General features: G+C 30.0%; 1 protein-coding gene across 2 annotated transcripts; it reads left to right on the top strand.

Moving 5' to 3' along the window:
- Positions 1–7336: 7336 nt before the first annotated feature.
- Positions 7337–10665, top strand: LOC8281584 (transcription factor bHLH87). Of its 2 annotated transcripts, none has more exons than XM_025156781.2 (4): positions 7337–7988; positions 8213–8355; positions 8612–8867; positions 8962–10665. In XM_025156781.2, exons 3-4 carry the CDS (start codon positions 8628–8630, stop codon positions 10063–10065), a joined length of 1344 nt encoding a protein of 447 aa, XP_025012549.1. In that variant the 5' UTR covers positions 7337–7988; positions 8213–8355; positions 8612–8627; the 3' UTR covers positions 10066–10665. The 2 variants fall into 2 exon arrangements, with proteins under 2 accessions (XP_025012549.1, XP_015572814.1); XM_015717328.3 differs by having other exon boundaries at positions 7339–7988; positions 8213–8428.
- Positions 10666–15348: the final 4683 nt, after the last annotated feature.

Here is a 15348-nt window from a genome sequence, read left to right on the forward strand (position 1 = left end):
ACTGCTCGGAAATGCAGAGCGATACAGGAGGTTGGTGGGTCGACTTATTTATCTCGGCGTGACTAGGCCGGATTTAGCGTACTCTGTACACGTTCTGTCTCAGTTTCTGCAGGATCCACGGGAAGAACATTGGGAAGCTACTTTGAGAGTTGTCCGTTATTTGAAGAAGAACCCGGGGCAAGGTGTGTTACTAAGGGCAGATAGTGAGCTGAGTTTGGAAGGATGGTGTGACTCTGATTGGGCTAGTTGCCCGGTGTCCCGCAGGTCGTTGAGTGGATGGTTTGTGTTGCTCGGTCATTTTCCAATCTCCTGGAAAACCAAAAAGCAGCATACTGTGTCTCGATCATCGGCAGAGGCGGAGTATCGTTCAATAGCGTCTATTACGTGTGAATTAAAATGGTTAAAACAACTGCTAGGAGATTTAGGAGTGCAGCATAAGAAGGGAATGAGACTCTATTGTGACAGTCAGTCGGCTTTCTATATTGCTCACAATCCAGTTTTTCATGAGCGCAGTAAACACATAGAAGCCGATTGCCACTTTGTTAGAGATGCAATTTTAGAGGGCTTGATTGATCCATCATATGTTTCTACGAAGGTTCAGTTAGCGGACATATTCATGAAAGCCTTGAGAAAGTCACAGTTTGAATTTTTGTTGGCTAAGTTGGACGTCCGAGATTTGCACGCTCCAACTTGAGGGGGGTGTTACGAGATACATACTGTACTGTATATAGGTATTGTATAGATATACTGTTTGATATGTATACGGTGTAGTATGGTAGAAGGGTGGTCATATATATTTGTTGTTTTGGTTTCATTGGGAGGTAGGGGAAATAGAATTCTTCTCAAGAGTTTACCTAAGCCATGTTCTTATTAGTTTAAGACTTATTTATTTACTATTGAGTGATGTCCGAACTAAGTATATTAAATTTTTAAATGAGCTTAATTAACTTTATTTTATATTAAAATTCAAACTCTTATACATCGATATATGAGTCAACTTATGAGTCTATATATATACTAGGTCACAACTACATTGAGTCGACTCATGATTTTATATATAAAGTAGCTCACAAGTCTAACGAGTTGAGTTTTACCAAATTTGAGAACCGAGTTCCAAGTAGTTGACGTGTTGGCTCAGTTCATCTTTCCAAAGCTTCAGCAGGAGAAGAATGACAGAAGATGGAGCTAGCAGCAACACAAGCGAGCTCTTGTGTGTTCTTTTCTAGGACTTCTGTTTTTTAAAATTTTGTTCAGGTTGTTGTATTGGGTCATTATTTGGGTTGGATTTGTATTTTAATTAGAAGTAATAAAAAATTTGGAAAAGGAAACAGAAAATGGCATTATAGATATCTTGGTTGGGACATTTCAAAATCATACGTTGGATAATTGTTGATGTCAATTCGTAATCATTTTATATTAATGCTGGCGTGAATTGTCTCTTGGGTTGAAGGCCCAATTTCTTCCTTTGAATTTCTACATTTCTTTATATATACCATAATGTATATAAAAGTATGAATGAAGGAGAAACAAATTTATTAAAATAATTTTATAATTATTTAGTTATTTAGTTAATTATTTAAATTAATTATATTATTAATTAATTAATTTTATTAAATATTAAAATACTAATAATCTGTTAAGTAAAATTTAATTTTAGTTCTATTAGGATTTCAACATTAATTGTTTAACTCTATTAGAATTTTAATATTGGTTGTTCAATTCTATTAAAATTTCGATATTAGTTGTAAGATAAATTTTTTAAATAATATTAAGCTGATGTAATCGATAGCTGGTTGTGACTAAATCAGTTATCAATCGTTGATTCTTAAATCTTTACCAAACACTCTAATATTGATGTTTAATGAAAAACAACTACCATGTGGATACATTTTTTGAATCAAACATCCTCGTAACTAAAGAAATTTAGAAAGAAATTATTATAATGCTATGAACCACGTATAATTTGATTATTATACTTAGAAATTAAATATTGACATTTATTTTTATTATTTATTGATAATAAATGTATGTCATTTATCTTATATATTTGGTGAATGAATGCAACCTACACCTGGAGTATTATTCTTTTCCTTTGCCTGTAAACGGATCATATGAGTGGACCTCATTGTTCAGGTATAGGGTAAAAATTGCAATTGAAAATTAAGCTTGTCTGTTTGGAGCTTGAAGCCCAACTTAGTTTGGTACGGACTGCACTTAGTATCAGAATTTTAAGCCCACAGGCCTGGACAAAATTCATGCTGAAATCTTTTGTGCAGCTCGTGTGTCCTGGCTGTGAATGAACCTGAAAAGAAAAGTGTACTGGAGAAAGAAACAGCCAAGAGGATTATAGAACTTGACATGCAAATATCAGTCCAAACTTAATAATGATAAATTGTCATTATTTATTATTTGCTTTGTTGGATTCAATTCAGTTATTTCAATTTATTTATATCATTAAATTTAGTTTTTTATTTTTTATATGATAGATCGGGTTGATAGAATGCTCACTTTTGTATAATAATATAGCAGTTGATTAGCAGTCGATAATTAGAGAGTGAAGCAATATGACTGTGGTAACGAGGGTAAATTACATCGTCGGTCATTAAATTTTACATTTTATAACAAAAAATACTAAATATTTAATTTGTAACTAAATGATTGTTAAACTTTAATCTTAATAATAGTGTTGAATTTTTTCGGAACACTAACATGGTAAATAACATGATTAGTTACCAAATTTTATATTTTATAATAAAAAGTATGAAATTTTTAATTTGATATAAAAAGGTACCAGTCATATATTAAAATTTTATTATTTTAATTATAAGTTTAACTTGATGTCCGCTTATAAAATATATTTTTATATTGTCAAAGATATATCGATGTTAATAAAATTAAAATTCAGTAATTAATTAATTGCAAATTAAAGATTTAAATAAAAATTTAGTTATCCCTAATGCAATTTACTGTGGGAATAGTATTGTTAAAAAAATCTTCATTTTTCTGGTCTGTCAGCTCCATTCAGAGTCCTCCCTCCCAAGCCTTTGAGCATGAGCTCTAGCTATTCTTTTACCACGATATCGTTCGAGGGTTCAAGCAGTCAATGCTATACATTTCGTGCAAATAATGCTATGTGTCTTTTCTGATAATGAAGACAGACTATTTTATGATCCAGAGACTCTTTCAGACAGAGCAAAAAGAAAAATTTACCACAAACAAATATATAGTAATAAATAAAAATATGTAAGACATGATATATGATATGAAGTGGACCAAGTGTCCTAGACACGTGGAGGTCAGCATCATGGAACACTAACCCTGGGGGCATGCAATTGCAGCCAGCTTGAAGAGTTCTAGGATTATATATGCAACTACAACTACTGGCTAGTTCTAGAAAATGTAAGGATAACGACCCTTCATTTGAAAGGGTTCTTTTGCTATCCTCTCCCTATGGGCTGTTGGTCCTTTCTTTGGGTAAGAGCCATTGCATCTGACAACATACATCACTTTCATGCAAACACACCAAAACAACGCAAGAAATTGAGACTTGAGATGCCACCCATTACGGTGGCTGTAAATAACCCTTACAGCGGTGGAGAACCTGCTGCTAGGTCAAACTTTAAGATGGCCAAAGGTCAAAACTTTTAATCATTAAAAAGATTTTAACACTTAATTAAAAAGCTTAAGCTGGTCAGACTACTGGGTTTCTTTTCCTTTTCTCTTGACCATTTTGCCGACATGCGGTTTAGAGGTACATACATTCTATGGACTGAATCAGGGAGGGCTTTTAAAAAAAGGGTGTATTGTTAAAAATGGAAGAAAGTGGGAGTAGCAGTAGCATAGCTGTCAAAGGGCCATGTTGTGGGGTTGGGCTGATCCTATTTAGCCGACCTGTTTTAGGGCCATCCCTACTCATGCCCCTTGGACCACCACCACTCTTCTCTTCATCTCTTTGCTTTATTTAACCCGGCCTCAACTAAATCATATATGTGCATAGTTTATAAATATAATGCAACTTAATTAAAAATGAAATTCTATGTATGGTGTATTAAAAGATAACTATGAAATTTATTTAAAATTAAATAAATATTTTATTAAAGATAAATTATTATAAAAAAATGAAAGAGAAAATAAAATAAAATAATAAAATTGAAAGAATAATTTTACTTTTACGAAATGACCGTGAAATTTATTTAAGATTTTTGCCTATTTTAGTTATAATTAATTTTATAAATTTAATATAATTTTATAAACTTTAAACTTAGAAATAAATTTTATAAAATTTTATGTACTTTATTTCAATACAACTCTAATATTATGTTGGGTTGAAACCCATTAAAGAACTCATTCTATTTAAAAAATATTAAAAGAATAAAATAAAATAAAAAGTTGAATGAGATATATAATATATTGACTTATTAATGCAGAATTTATTTGAAAATTCTATTTATTTTATTAAAATTTAGTTTAGTTATAATCAATTCTATATAAATTTGATTATATAGAATTTTAAATTGATTTTTATTTTATTCACTCTAGATTTACAAGTGAATTACATAAATTTTATGAATTTTAATTAAATACAGTTTAAAAAGACTAAAATATTCATCCCCTTCGTTTTAAATGGTAAATATATTTTTTTGGTGATAACATATAGTACAATAATTAAAAACAAACTATAATGCATTTTACATAAATCAAAATCATAAAAAAGACACAAAAATAAATCAATAAATTTAGGATGATACAAAGACAAAAAATGAAGATCAAATGAAAGAGATGCACATTAAAAAAAATTGATAGAGACATTGATCGAGATCACACATATTACAAAGATAATGTTTTCAAAATTAAATCATGAAAATAAAAATGAAAGAGCTTCCAAGGAAAAATATCAGATGGTCCCAGCTCTTACCACCGTTTTTGATTTCCCCATGTGGGAGACGGCTATCTCTTCAGGTGACCGCCCAATCACTCCGCGCCACGTACACACATGAGTGTTGAGTTCACGTGTGGGCAAGTAACAATAATAGAAGCACGGAGGATTGGAAACTGCGGGTCCCCAGCGTAAGTTCATTATGGGGACCACCCCACACGAAATATCACCGGCCGCGCTTAACTATAAATGCAGCTTTGCTGTGACCTGAGCTGGCGGCTGAGCCGTGTAGAAGCCGACAGCTAAGAAACGGTTATAAGGCAGATTATTGCAGAAATAACGCGGGAAGAAAAAGACCAAAGTGGCATTTATTGAGATTTTGACATTTTACAGAGCCTAAAATGGACCACCTTTTTCTTCTTCTTCTTTTTTTTTTTTTTTTGTTTTTCCTTCCATTTTTTTTTTATTTATTTTTCAAAAGTTTTGATCAAGCGACAAGTAGGTCCCAACATAATATTGATTAACGGTTTAAATTGGATGTGATGGCTAGTACAGATCAGGATTTTAAATTCTTATTGGTCGAGGCTAAAGAATAATTGAAGTTTCATTTATCTGTTTTAATTTTTACTTCCAATGTGGATTTTGATTTTGGTATTTGAATTAAACGGTCTCTTAAGTTATTATTTTTTCTTTTTTCCTTAACTTAAAATTTAAAAAATTATGCAGAAATAAAAAAATAAAAAAGGTGAAATTTGAATTTTTGATAATAATATATAGTCTTATTTTATGTTTCGATGACTTCAAATTTCAAGATATAATTTAGTGGACAAAATATATAGATGTGTGTCACATTATGGATAAGATGTTGGGTTTATTAGATGAAAGAATGGGTTTTAGCAAAATGTGAAGTTCCAGTAGCTATTGTATATATAGATTTCATAATTGATGACAGGTTCAAAATTGAAGTTGACACATGATACTATTAGTTCTGATACACAGAGTTGATGCCGAAATTTTGATGGAGTACCCACCAACTTATGATGTCTAGATTAATCGAAACGTATTTTCCAGATGAAAAAGTTGACTTAATTGCTAAAATAAACGTATCTATCCATATATAAATTTAATTTTCAAATTGCAATATTAATCTTCTAGTATACAGTTGCTATTATTTTAATAATAAATACTCTTCATTCTAAAAAAAAATAGAATTATATTCTTTATTTCAAACAAAATCATATATATACAAAATTTAATTAATAATAGATTAAATATATAATAATAATTTAGTAAATAACATAGTTAATAATATTGGGATCAAATTTCTCTTATTCGAATCATATTAACTTTATTTTTGGTAATACATTGCCACATGTATATTTTAGATGTATACTTTAGACTTGAGACTTTTCCAATTTTTATTAGCTATAATACTAATTAAGCCACTTCCTAATAATTATTTTGCAATTCTATTAATCCTTTTACCATTTTCTTTCTACATATGCTTGCTGAGGATCTGCAGGGATTATATATATATAGTGGGTTTTTTTAAAAGTTTTTTTTTTTTTTTAACTAGTGTCTCATTTTATATTTGGCATAAAAAACCAAATGTGTCTGTCTCTGCAAATTGATTTGAAAGGATATTCTTGTAAAATCTGAAACAGAATTCAATTGGTAACATATATTTAGGCACTTGATCTGAAAAGAAGGGAAGTGCAAGAAAACCATGAAAGAGTGAAGAGTTGACACAATTTTGAGATTGATTGTTAATGTTAGCAAACAGCAGCAGAAAATATACTCTGGGAAACCATTCACTGAGCTGTGCAATGATGGGTCGCATGTGGGTAGTACTCAGAAACCCCCAGTTAGATACCTCTTTCCCTCATAACATTCCTTTTCTCTTTCTACTATTAACACTGTACATACATTTTTTTTTTATTCAGCACTGCACACGAATGTACAACTGTCTGATTTGTGTATTATTTCCTCGATCCAACGGTTGTGAGCTTGTGCACCTTAGACCCTTGAGCCCACTGAATCATCTATCCATTTTTTTTTTAATTTGTAAACTGAGAGAAGTGATATAGGGCTATGCGACCTGTTTCTTTCTTTCTTGCTCTGACTGCATGTTTTTGCCTGCCAACATCTTTTATGTCCTTAACTTCCCAGTCCCACTAGTAGTTTTTATGTTCAAAATGGCAATCCTAAGAACTACATCTGCAGGTTTTCTTTTCAGGATTTGCTTCTTTTTTTGGAATTCTTTCCTTTTTTTTTCCTTCCACTGCAGCCAAGCAAATTCTACTCTCACTATTCAATTGTGAACTTATGTAATTAATTCTAAGATTATAGATTAGCATTTCTTGAAAGAAAGAAAAAGAGAAGGATATCCGAGAAAAATTATGGCCTAATAATCTATAATTAGGCATCAGTAATATAAAGAAATGGATAGAATAACAAAATGTGGAAAGGACTGTAGTAGAAAGTGAAAACAGTAATTAGTTTTTCTTTTGGGTCATGATTAAAACTATGATTAAGCAAAAAGCTTAGAAGAAAGTGGCACTGTCAAAAGATGCTCATTAATTCTCTCACTCTCAGTACTACTGCTGCAATTTTACTGAAACTTCACAGTGCGCATGGAATAGCATGACCAGAAAAACAAACCAAAAGGAGGAGTCAGAGCTTTTCCCCACTTAAAAGAATATAAAAATCTAAAAAAATGCCCAAAAAAAAAACTCAAGAAAAGAAAAATAATAATCAATTAGTACTCTTATTATAAGATTCAATGATATATATATATATATATCCTTCTCTGAAATCTCATGCTCCCCATCTGCAAAAAATATACTCTTTATATACATCCCCACCAAACTGACCAAAAAGCCTTATCTTTTCAAACCCCTCCATTACCTCTCTCCTTTCAACTATATATAATCTATATTTTATTGGGTCTCTTTTCTTTTCTTATATTTTACATGTTTAAAGTACTATATTAACAGTACTTTTTAGCAATATTATATTCAACCTTATGTTCTTTCTATCTATATAAGCACACCCTTTAACAACCATAACCACTGTATCAGCATTTTGTGTCATCTAAGATATATAGTTCAAGGTAGAGCAGGGCTTCAATTCTCTGTTATCTAATTTCTTCTCTTCATCGCTGTGTACATTTCTTGTTTTGTACTTCCTTGAAGTGATTTTTATATTCTTGAATCAGTAATGGTGTCTTCAATTCTTGGAGGGTTTTCTTTTGTCTTTATTAGATAGAGTAGGCTGATGACAGATTTTAGTTGCTAAAACTGACGTTAGCAATGGCTGTTTTGTTCGTGATCACAGTTTCCATGATACAGAATTAAAGAGGGCGGTTAGGACCAGTACCAGATTGTACACAGAGAGTATTACACAAAGCTGAAGTCTGTTCCAAGCATTGGCTCTATTATTTGCAATCAATAAAACAAGAAAAAGAAGAAGAATTGCAGGCAAGTAATTCCAGTCTATTGGCTCCTTTGGCATATTAACTTGGCTGGCAGCTGCTGGATCTGAAATTAATTGGTATGTCATATATTACTCAAAGTTTGTTGAGCTATATATATAAAAAACACCCATTTGTTATATCTCTCTCCTGTCCTGAGATTTAGCATTTATATATATATATATATATATAAGAAAATTCTTTATGTTCTAGACTATTTTTCTTGGAGCTTCTCTCATTCTTGATGTGATTTCTTGATTTAGGCCGAAAAAAGGATCAATGGAGAGTTTGGGATGGGATGATTCACAAGTCCTTACGAACACATCATCTTTATGGAACAATCCACAACATGCATCAATTTTGTGGAGCAATCAAGAAAATCAAGAAACCTTGATTGCTTCCAATCCAAATTCTTGCCTTTTTAGCGGCAAGAATATGGATCTCGCAGACGACATCTTCAATCAAATTCAAGGCTTCCAAAAGGCACAGACATCACAGCTGAATTCAAATTCTGATAGAGTAAGTGAAAATCTCCAGAATTTAAGTGGCTCTTGCTTTTGATTCTTTATCCATAAAAGTTTGACTCTAACTTTATATTTATCATTAATTGCAGCGACAAGAGACATCAACATTAGTTGCAAATACACTAGTTGCAAAATCAGGAAATGGAACAAGTTGGGTCGATGCTTCGAATCAAGAATTATTCTCTTCTCCTTTGATCACTATTAAGCCTTATGCCACAACTGGTTTTGGATTGAATAATCAATCAAGAATCATGAATGGCTTGCCAAATGGAAAGGCTGGTGTTCCGACAGGCTCTCTTGAGTCTCTTGATTGCTTACTCTCAGCAACTAATAGCAACACCGACACTTCAGTCGAAGATGATGGGATTTCGATGATCTTCTCTGATTGTAGAAACTTGTGGAATTTTAGTGCTAATAGTGCAGCTTCATCTGGAGAATCAGAGAACAATACTTCCAACGCAAGAAACAAAGAAATGCATTGTCCCGACGAAACTGTCTCTCAAAGTATTTCTTCAGATAAAAAATGCTCTCAAACATCTAAGCCTGTTTCTACGAAGAGAAGCAATGATCAAACTGAGCTAAAAGCGGATATTTTTGATCTTCTCCAAACTAATTCCTGTACTACACAAGGTGGTTTCAGGCTGATTTCAGAGAATCCATCAAAGTCAAAGAGACTCAGATCAGACAACAAGAAGCCAAGTTCATCAAATATCAATTTTCAACAGCCAAGTTCATCAGTGTCTTCTTCAATTGAGGAGCCTGATCCTGAAGCAATTGCGCAAATGAAGGAGATGATTTATAGAGCAGCAGCTTTTAGGCCAGTGAATTTAGGATTGGAAGTTGTGGAAAAGCCAAAGAGAAAGAATGTTAGAATATCAACTGACCCACAAACCGTGGCTGCCAGGCAAAGAAGGGAAAGGATAAGTGAGAGAATTAGGGTATTACAGAGGCTGGTCCCAGGTGGGAGCAAGATGGACACTGCATCAATGCTTGATGAGGCTGCAAATTATCTCAAGTTCTTAAGGTCACAAGTCAAGGCACTAGAAAATCTTGGCCACAAACTTGAAGTGAATTCTCCACCAACAAATATTGCTTTCTCTTCTTTACCATTCAATAGCCACCCTTTTCATCCCATGCAAACTCACTTTTCATCACTCCAAAACCCTAATCATATTCACCACCCTCAAAGTTGAAAAGCTAATTTTTTAAAAACAAGAAAGAAGAGAAACCCGATAGAAAACCCTAATAATGGATTATTAATCATGATACTTATCATCATTTCCGTCTCCAAATGATTAAGAATCCAAAGCCCATTTTCTAGCCCTAAATTTAAACAAGTACAAAAGCTAATCCAAGATCCTTCTTTACCATCATCTTTCATCATTACAATTCCTGTGATCCATAGTCAAAAAAGCTTCACCTAATGATAGATTTTCTAATTATCATCGTCATGATGACATCCACCTTCCAGGAGCACAAGGGAAAAGAGCTTTCGTTATTGTGCAGTTTCTATTTCCTCTATTGTTTTTCTGCCGCTTCCACTGTAATAATTAACAAAGTGGAAACGGTAAGATGATAGTGTGGAAATGGTAAAAATTGGCACGGAAGCAGTTTAGGGTTATTACTGCCTTTTTTCATACAAAAAGGCATAGCAATTATAACACCTATGATTAAGATCAAGGGCTAGAAAGTGATTAGCACTTTAGCCTGCTTTTTAATAGTTTGTTTAATGTATCCAATGTACTTAAAAGCTCATTTTTCTTGGAGATCTTTTATGATGTTTTCTTTTTTAATGCTAATTTGTTAGCTAACCAATGTAAGAGACATTCTCTTAAGAGTTGTGAGGTCCAGTCAGTGGTCCTGTCTCCTTGATTCAACCCAAAGCGTGCCCTTGAAAATCACCCCAAAACTCATTGCTTAGCACATGTTTATGCTTCTCTTTTGGCAGGGGTGGTTCAATTTGTTAGAGTTAAAAATTTTAAAATACTATATATGGTTCCTAGAATTTTAATCAAACTAATGATATTGATCATGATGAAGGAGATGATGAGGTGGGTTTAATTAATTATGCTAAAGTTTTGATATTTATGTTCTTGTTTAGAAGTTTTGGCTTTGTATTGGACGATCGAGTTGAAAAAAAAACCGCTATAATAGAAGTATGAATAGATGGGGTATTCAAATCATTACTCGAGTTTCATGGCATATATATACTTATGCTTAAATAATTTAAAAAGTAATTTCTATTTATTCAAAAACCAGAGGCAATATGTTAGAATTAGGTAAAACAACTCTATATTTGAAATGCGTCTAAATAACATTTGACTCTTTTTCTGAAAGAAGAGAAGAAAAGAAGCAAGTTGTGATGGGATTAAAGAAGTATTATTCTTTGAATTTATATGTGGTTGGGGGTACATACTATATTTAGACATTCTGTTGAGAAAGGAACCTAGATCTCTCGTCCTTTTTGGGTTTTGTTTTTATGTTTGTGCTACAAGTTGACAATGTAAGAAGGGGTCCCAAAATAACCAATTTGCGTGTGTAGAATTTTGTCTAATGAATGCTCATATTTTTGTGGGCTTTTCCCAAGTGGGAAATTTGACTAGTTTTTGTTATCAATAGTTGGGATAAATGGCTGTGTTGTATTGTATGGGACAGCTATATAAGTTTTTCATTGGATGACTTGTGGCTGGCTTAATCAATACCACAAGCCATCTATCTTCTTTAAAATTAGGTAAAAAAGAAGAAGAGAAGAAGAAGAAGAAGAAGAAAATATATATGTATTCGGAGCATTAATTGATTTGTTACACCTATCGAAAATTCAATAGAAATCAAGCCCTTGAATTATTGATCTCCTCTCCTGTCAGAAACTGTCACTAGGCACAACAATGTTGACTTGATACAATGGTCTTTTACCTGTTTTTTAGGGGGCATCCGGAATTTGAATGAATGAATGATTATTATTTTCAAAATAGTTGCATAATTGTAGTGAGTTTAATCTAGGTGCAGGGATATATATTTTAATTTAAGTAAGATCTAAATGCTTTCTCTTATTTATAAAAGAAAATTACTTATTTAAGCCAATTTACTCTTAGTTATATAGTAGGTAAAAGAAAAGATTTAATCTATTAATGAGATTTAAATGTTTTTGTTGCAAACTTGCATTGGAAAAATTTATTTGTTACTATTATAGCACTGTTTTGGTTCAAATATGCTCATTTCAAAGGCTAAATTTCGCTTTCATTTCAACTTATATAGCAAATATTTGCCTTGTTTGATTATTAGATTGTAACATGATGCTGAGATTGATTTGATGGTCAAACAACGACGTTATGAGTAGTTAAAATTTAAATTTATATTATTAGATAAAAAATAAAATATAATAACAATAGCTAATCGAAGTGACAATGGTTGAATATTTATAAATTAAAAAATTTTAATAGTGACTATTTGTAACTATATTTCTTTTTTATTAAAAAAATCACATATTCAAAATTATTATAAAATACAACCATATGATATTTCTCTACTTATCTTTAATTATAAAATTATTAAAATAACATCGGTTCTTTTAAATATAAAATACAATTTTAATTTTTCAAAATATAAAACCTTTTATAATCAAATAATAATAACAACTTGCACAACAAATAGAAAACTAATATATTTAGAGATGGTAAATGGATTGATATAAATGGATGTGGGTCTAATATAAGGTGAGTGAGTCTTAAACTACTTATTTATTCATATATAATCAATTTAAAGTTTATATAGATATCCAAATTTATATAATCTAAATAAACCCTTATCTATCTATTTATTCCATTAGTGTTAATTTAATTTAATATAAAATTATTTTAAATATATTATGATATTATTATTTAGACCTTAATTTTCTTCTTATTATTACATGTTATAGTATTCAAATTTAGTGAATTATTTTAATTTCATCATCATCATTATTATTATAAATAAATTTATTCGATATAAATCTTTTTCTTTTTTCAGTCTTGCCTCTACAATTTTATTAATGTCACTTTCTTTCGAGTGAAGTTTTTTATTTATATCTTCTTTATATATTATGAGTTGATTTAAAGGTCAATTTGCCCCCTTAACTTGGAGTCAATGGCCAATTTACTCAAATCTTAAATTTTTGGCCAATTTCAACCATCAACTAGGCAAAAAACGGCAAATGCAATCCAAAATTTCACAAAATAAGAGATTGGACTCCACGCATCATCCAAAGCAAGTGAATGAACGAACTAATAAATAAGTAAAGTTTATTTTAGTCATTGAATTTTATATTATGTATTAAACTTAGTTTACAATAAATTTTTTATTTTAAAATAATCTAATAATAATATCTAAGAAAAAATAATTAAATTTTTAATTTTTAATAAAAATTTAAATTAAATAATAAACTTAAAATCATGCAAATTTAAATTTTTACTAAAATTAGAAAAATAATTGATTTTTTCAAATAATTAATCTTAATTTCTAATATTTTTAGCATACTTTAGTCAAGTGGATAAAAAAATTAGTAATTAATTACTATTATTTAATTCAAATTAATTAGTATTTTCATTTTAATTGAGTTTAATACTTAATATAAAGTTTTAAGGACTAAATTAAGTTTTACTTATTGATTATGTCATTTAATTAAACTTTTATTTGCTTTGCATGATGTATGAAATCTAATCTCTTAATTTTGTTAGAATTTGGACTGAATTGACCGCTTTTATCAAGTTGGTAGGTGAAATTGACCAAAAATTTGAAATATGAGTAAATTGGCAATTGACTCAAAGTTAAGAAAAAAATTAACATTTAAACCTGACTATTCAATACTTTATTTTTTCTATTATCGCATTACCTCGAAGAAGAAAAGGATACATAGAAAAGACTAGAATTTTTTCTCGGAGAAGAAAGGTTATATATCTTCTGGATAAACAATATTATTGTTTGGCTTGGAGGAAAATTCTCTAAGGACAAGTCTTAAGCAACGGATAAGAACAAATTTTATTAATGATGACTTGTCATCGATGTGAAATTATACATTTTAGGAGATTGATGAGTGTTGGAGTTTATAATAAATTTTGAGGTTTATTAAAAAAAAATTGATGAGGGGACTTAGTAAGTATCATATTCAATTTAACCCAACTCATATAAATAAGAGTTATTTTCTTATTATTCTTTTATTACCTATTTAGTTTTTATTTATTACTTATTTATTATCTATACCTATATAATAAGGTCGAATTATGATGAATAAAAGAATAAGAGTGGAATTTGTCACTTCTAAAACTATTTAAGAATACATTGCTAAATATATACGTGTGATCAGTCGTAATTGAATCAAGTCGAGCCAAACATCAACAGTTCATGGTTGATTTGTTTAATTTTGAAAGAGGCTCGAACTTTTATAATGGAGCTCAAGCTCGTCTTGTTTGAAAATAATTAGGCCCACGAATAGCTCGAACTCGATTCGAATTTGATTCGTTAAATGGATGCATAATGAAAAAAACTTGAGTTCGAGCTCGTTAATAATTTGAGTTCGAGCTCAAGCTCGTTAAATATTTTTTAATAATTAAATTAATCAATAGCAACATCTAAAAATATAACAGAAAATGATGAAAGTATCAAATTTGTAATAATAAAAAAAAATCAACATTAGTGTCTAAAAATATAACAAAACATGCAAAAATAGTATTACTAAAACAACATGAATGATGAAAGTAAAGACCGACAATGCATAAAAATGGTAAGAAGACCATACTAAACATATTACAAGTCTGTGTTAACTTTAAAAAAGCATATAAACCAACCCAACCATTTATTATTTTTAGTAACACTCACCTTTTAATGAATAAAATTTATAAAATTTAAAATAAATCTTAAGATATAAAATAGTCGAAGTGTGATATAATAAAGTAGCTAAAGGTTTTCCACAATAATATATTAATTTATATAAATTATAATATTGATTAATTTAGCTTAGTTTTTAATTTGATTACTATTTTTATATATAAATATAAATTAAATTTAAAATTTTAATTAAATCAAGATTTTTTGAAAGAAATTATGTAATCCAACATTGACATTCTACTCTATTAACTTCAAAATTTGAGTTGGATAAATATAAGATATCTAAGAATTGAAGAGTATAAGATTGCGAAAAAAATACTTTATTTTAAGGTTAAGATATATATAAGATTTCAAAATAATGGCAATACTACTTGCTATATTCATTTTGATATATGTTTAATTTTTTTCTTTCCATGCTAGTGCCTGGTTAGTCATGATCTATTATATATTAATTAAGATTTTAATGATAATTAAATTGTTTTTATATTAGTATAATTAGAGGATGCATTTAGGATATTTTTACCATCGTAAAAATATAATTAAATTTTATAATATATAATAGTTTATAAGTAAATTATTGTAGTAATAAGTCAATTTTATATTATCTAATTTGAGAA

The sequence above is a fragment of the Ricinus communis genome, chromosome 8 (genome assembly GCF_019578655.1).
Source record: "Ricinus communis isolate WT05 ecotype wild-type chromosome 8, ASM1957865v1, whole genome shotgun sequence".
NCBI classification, from domain to species: Eukaryota; Viridiplantae; Streptophyta; class Magnoliopsida; order Malpighiales; family Euphorbiaceae; genus Ricinus; species Ricinus communis.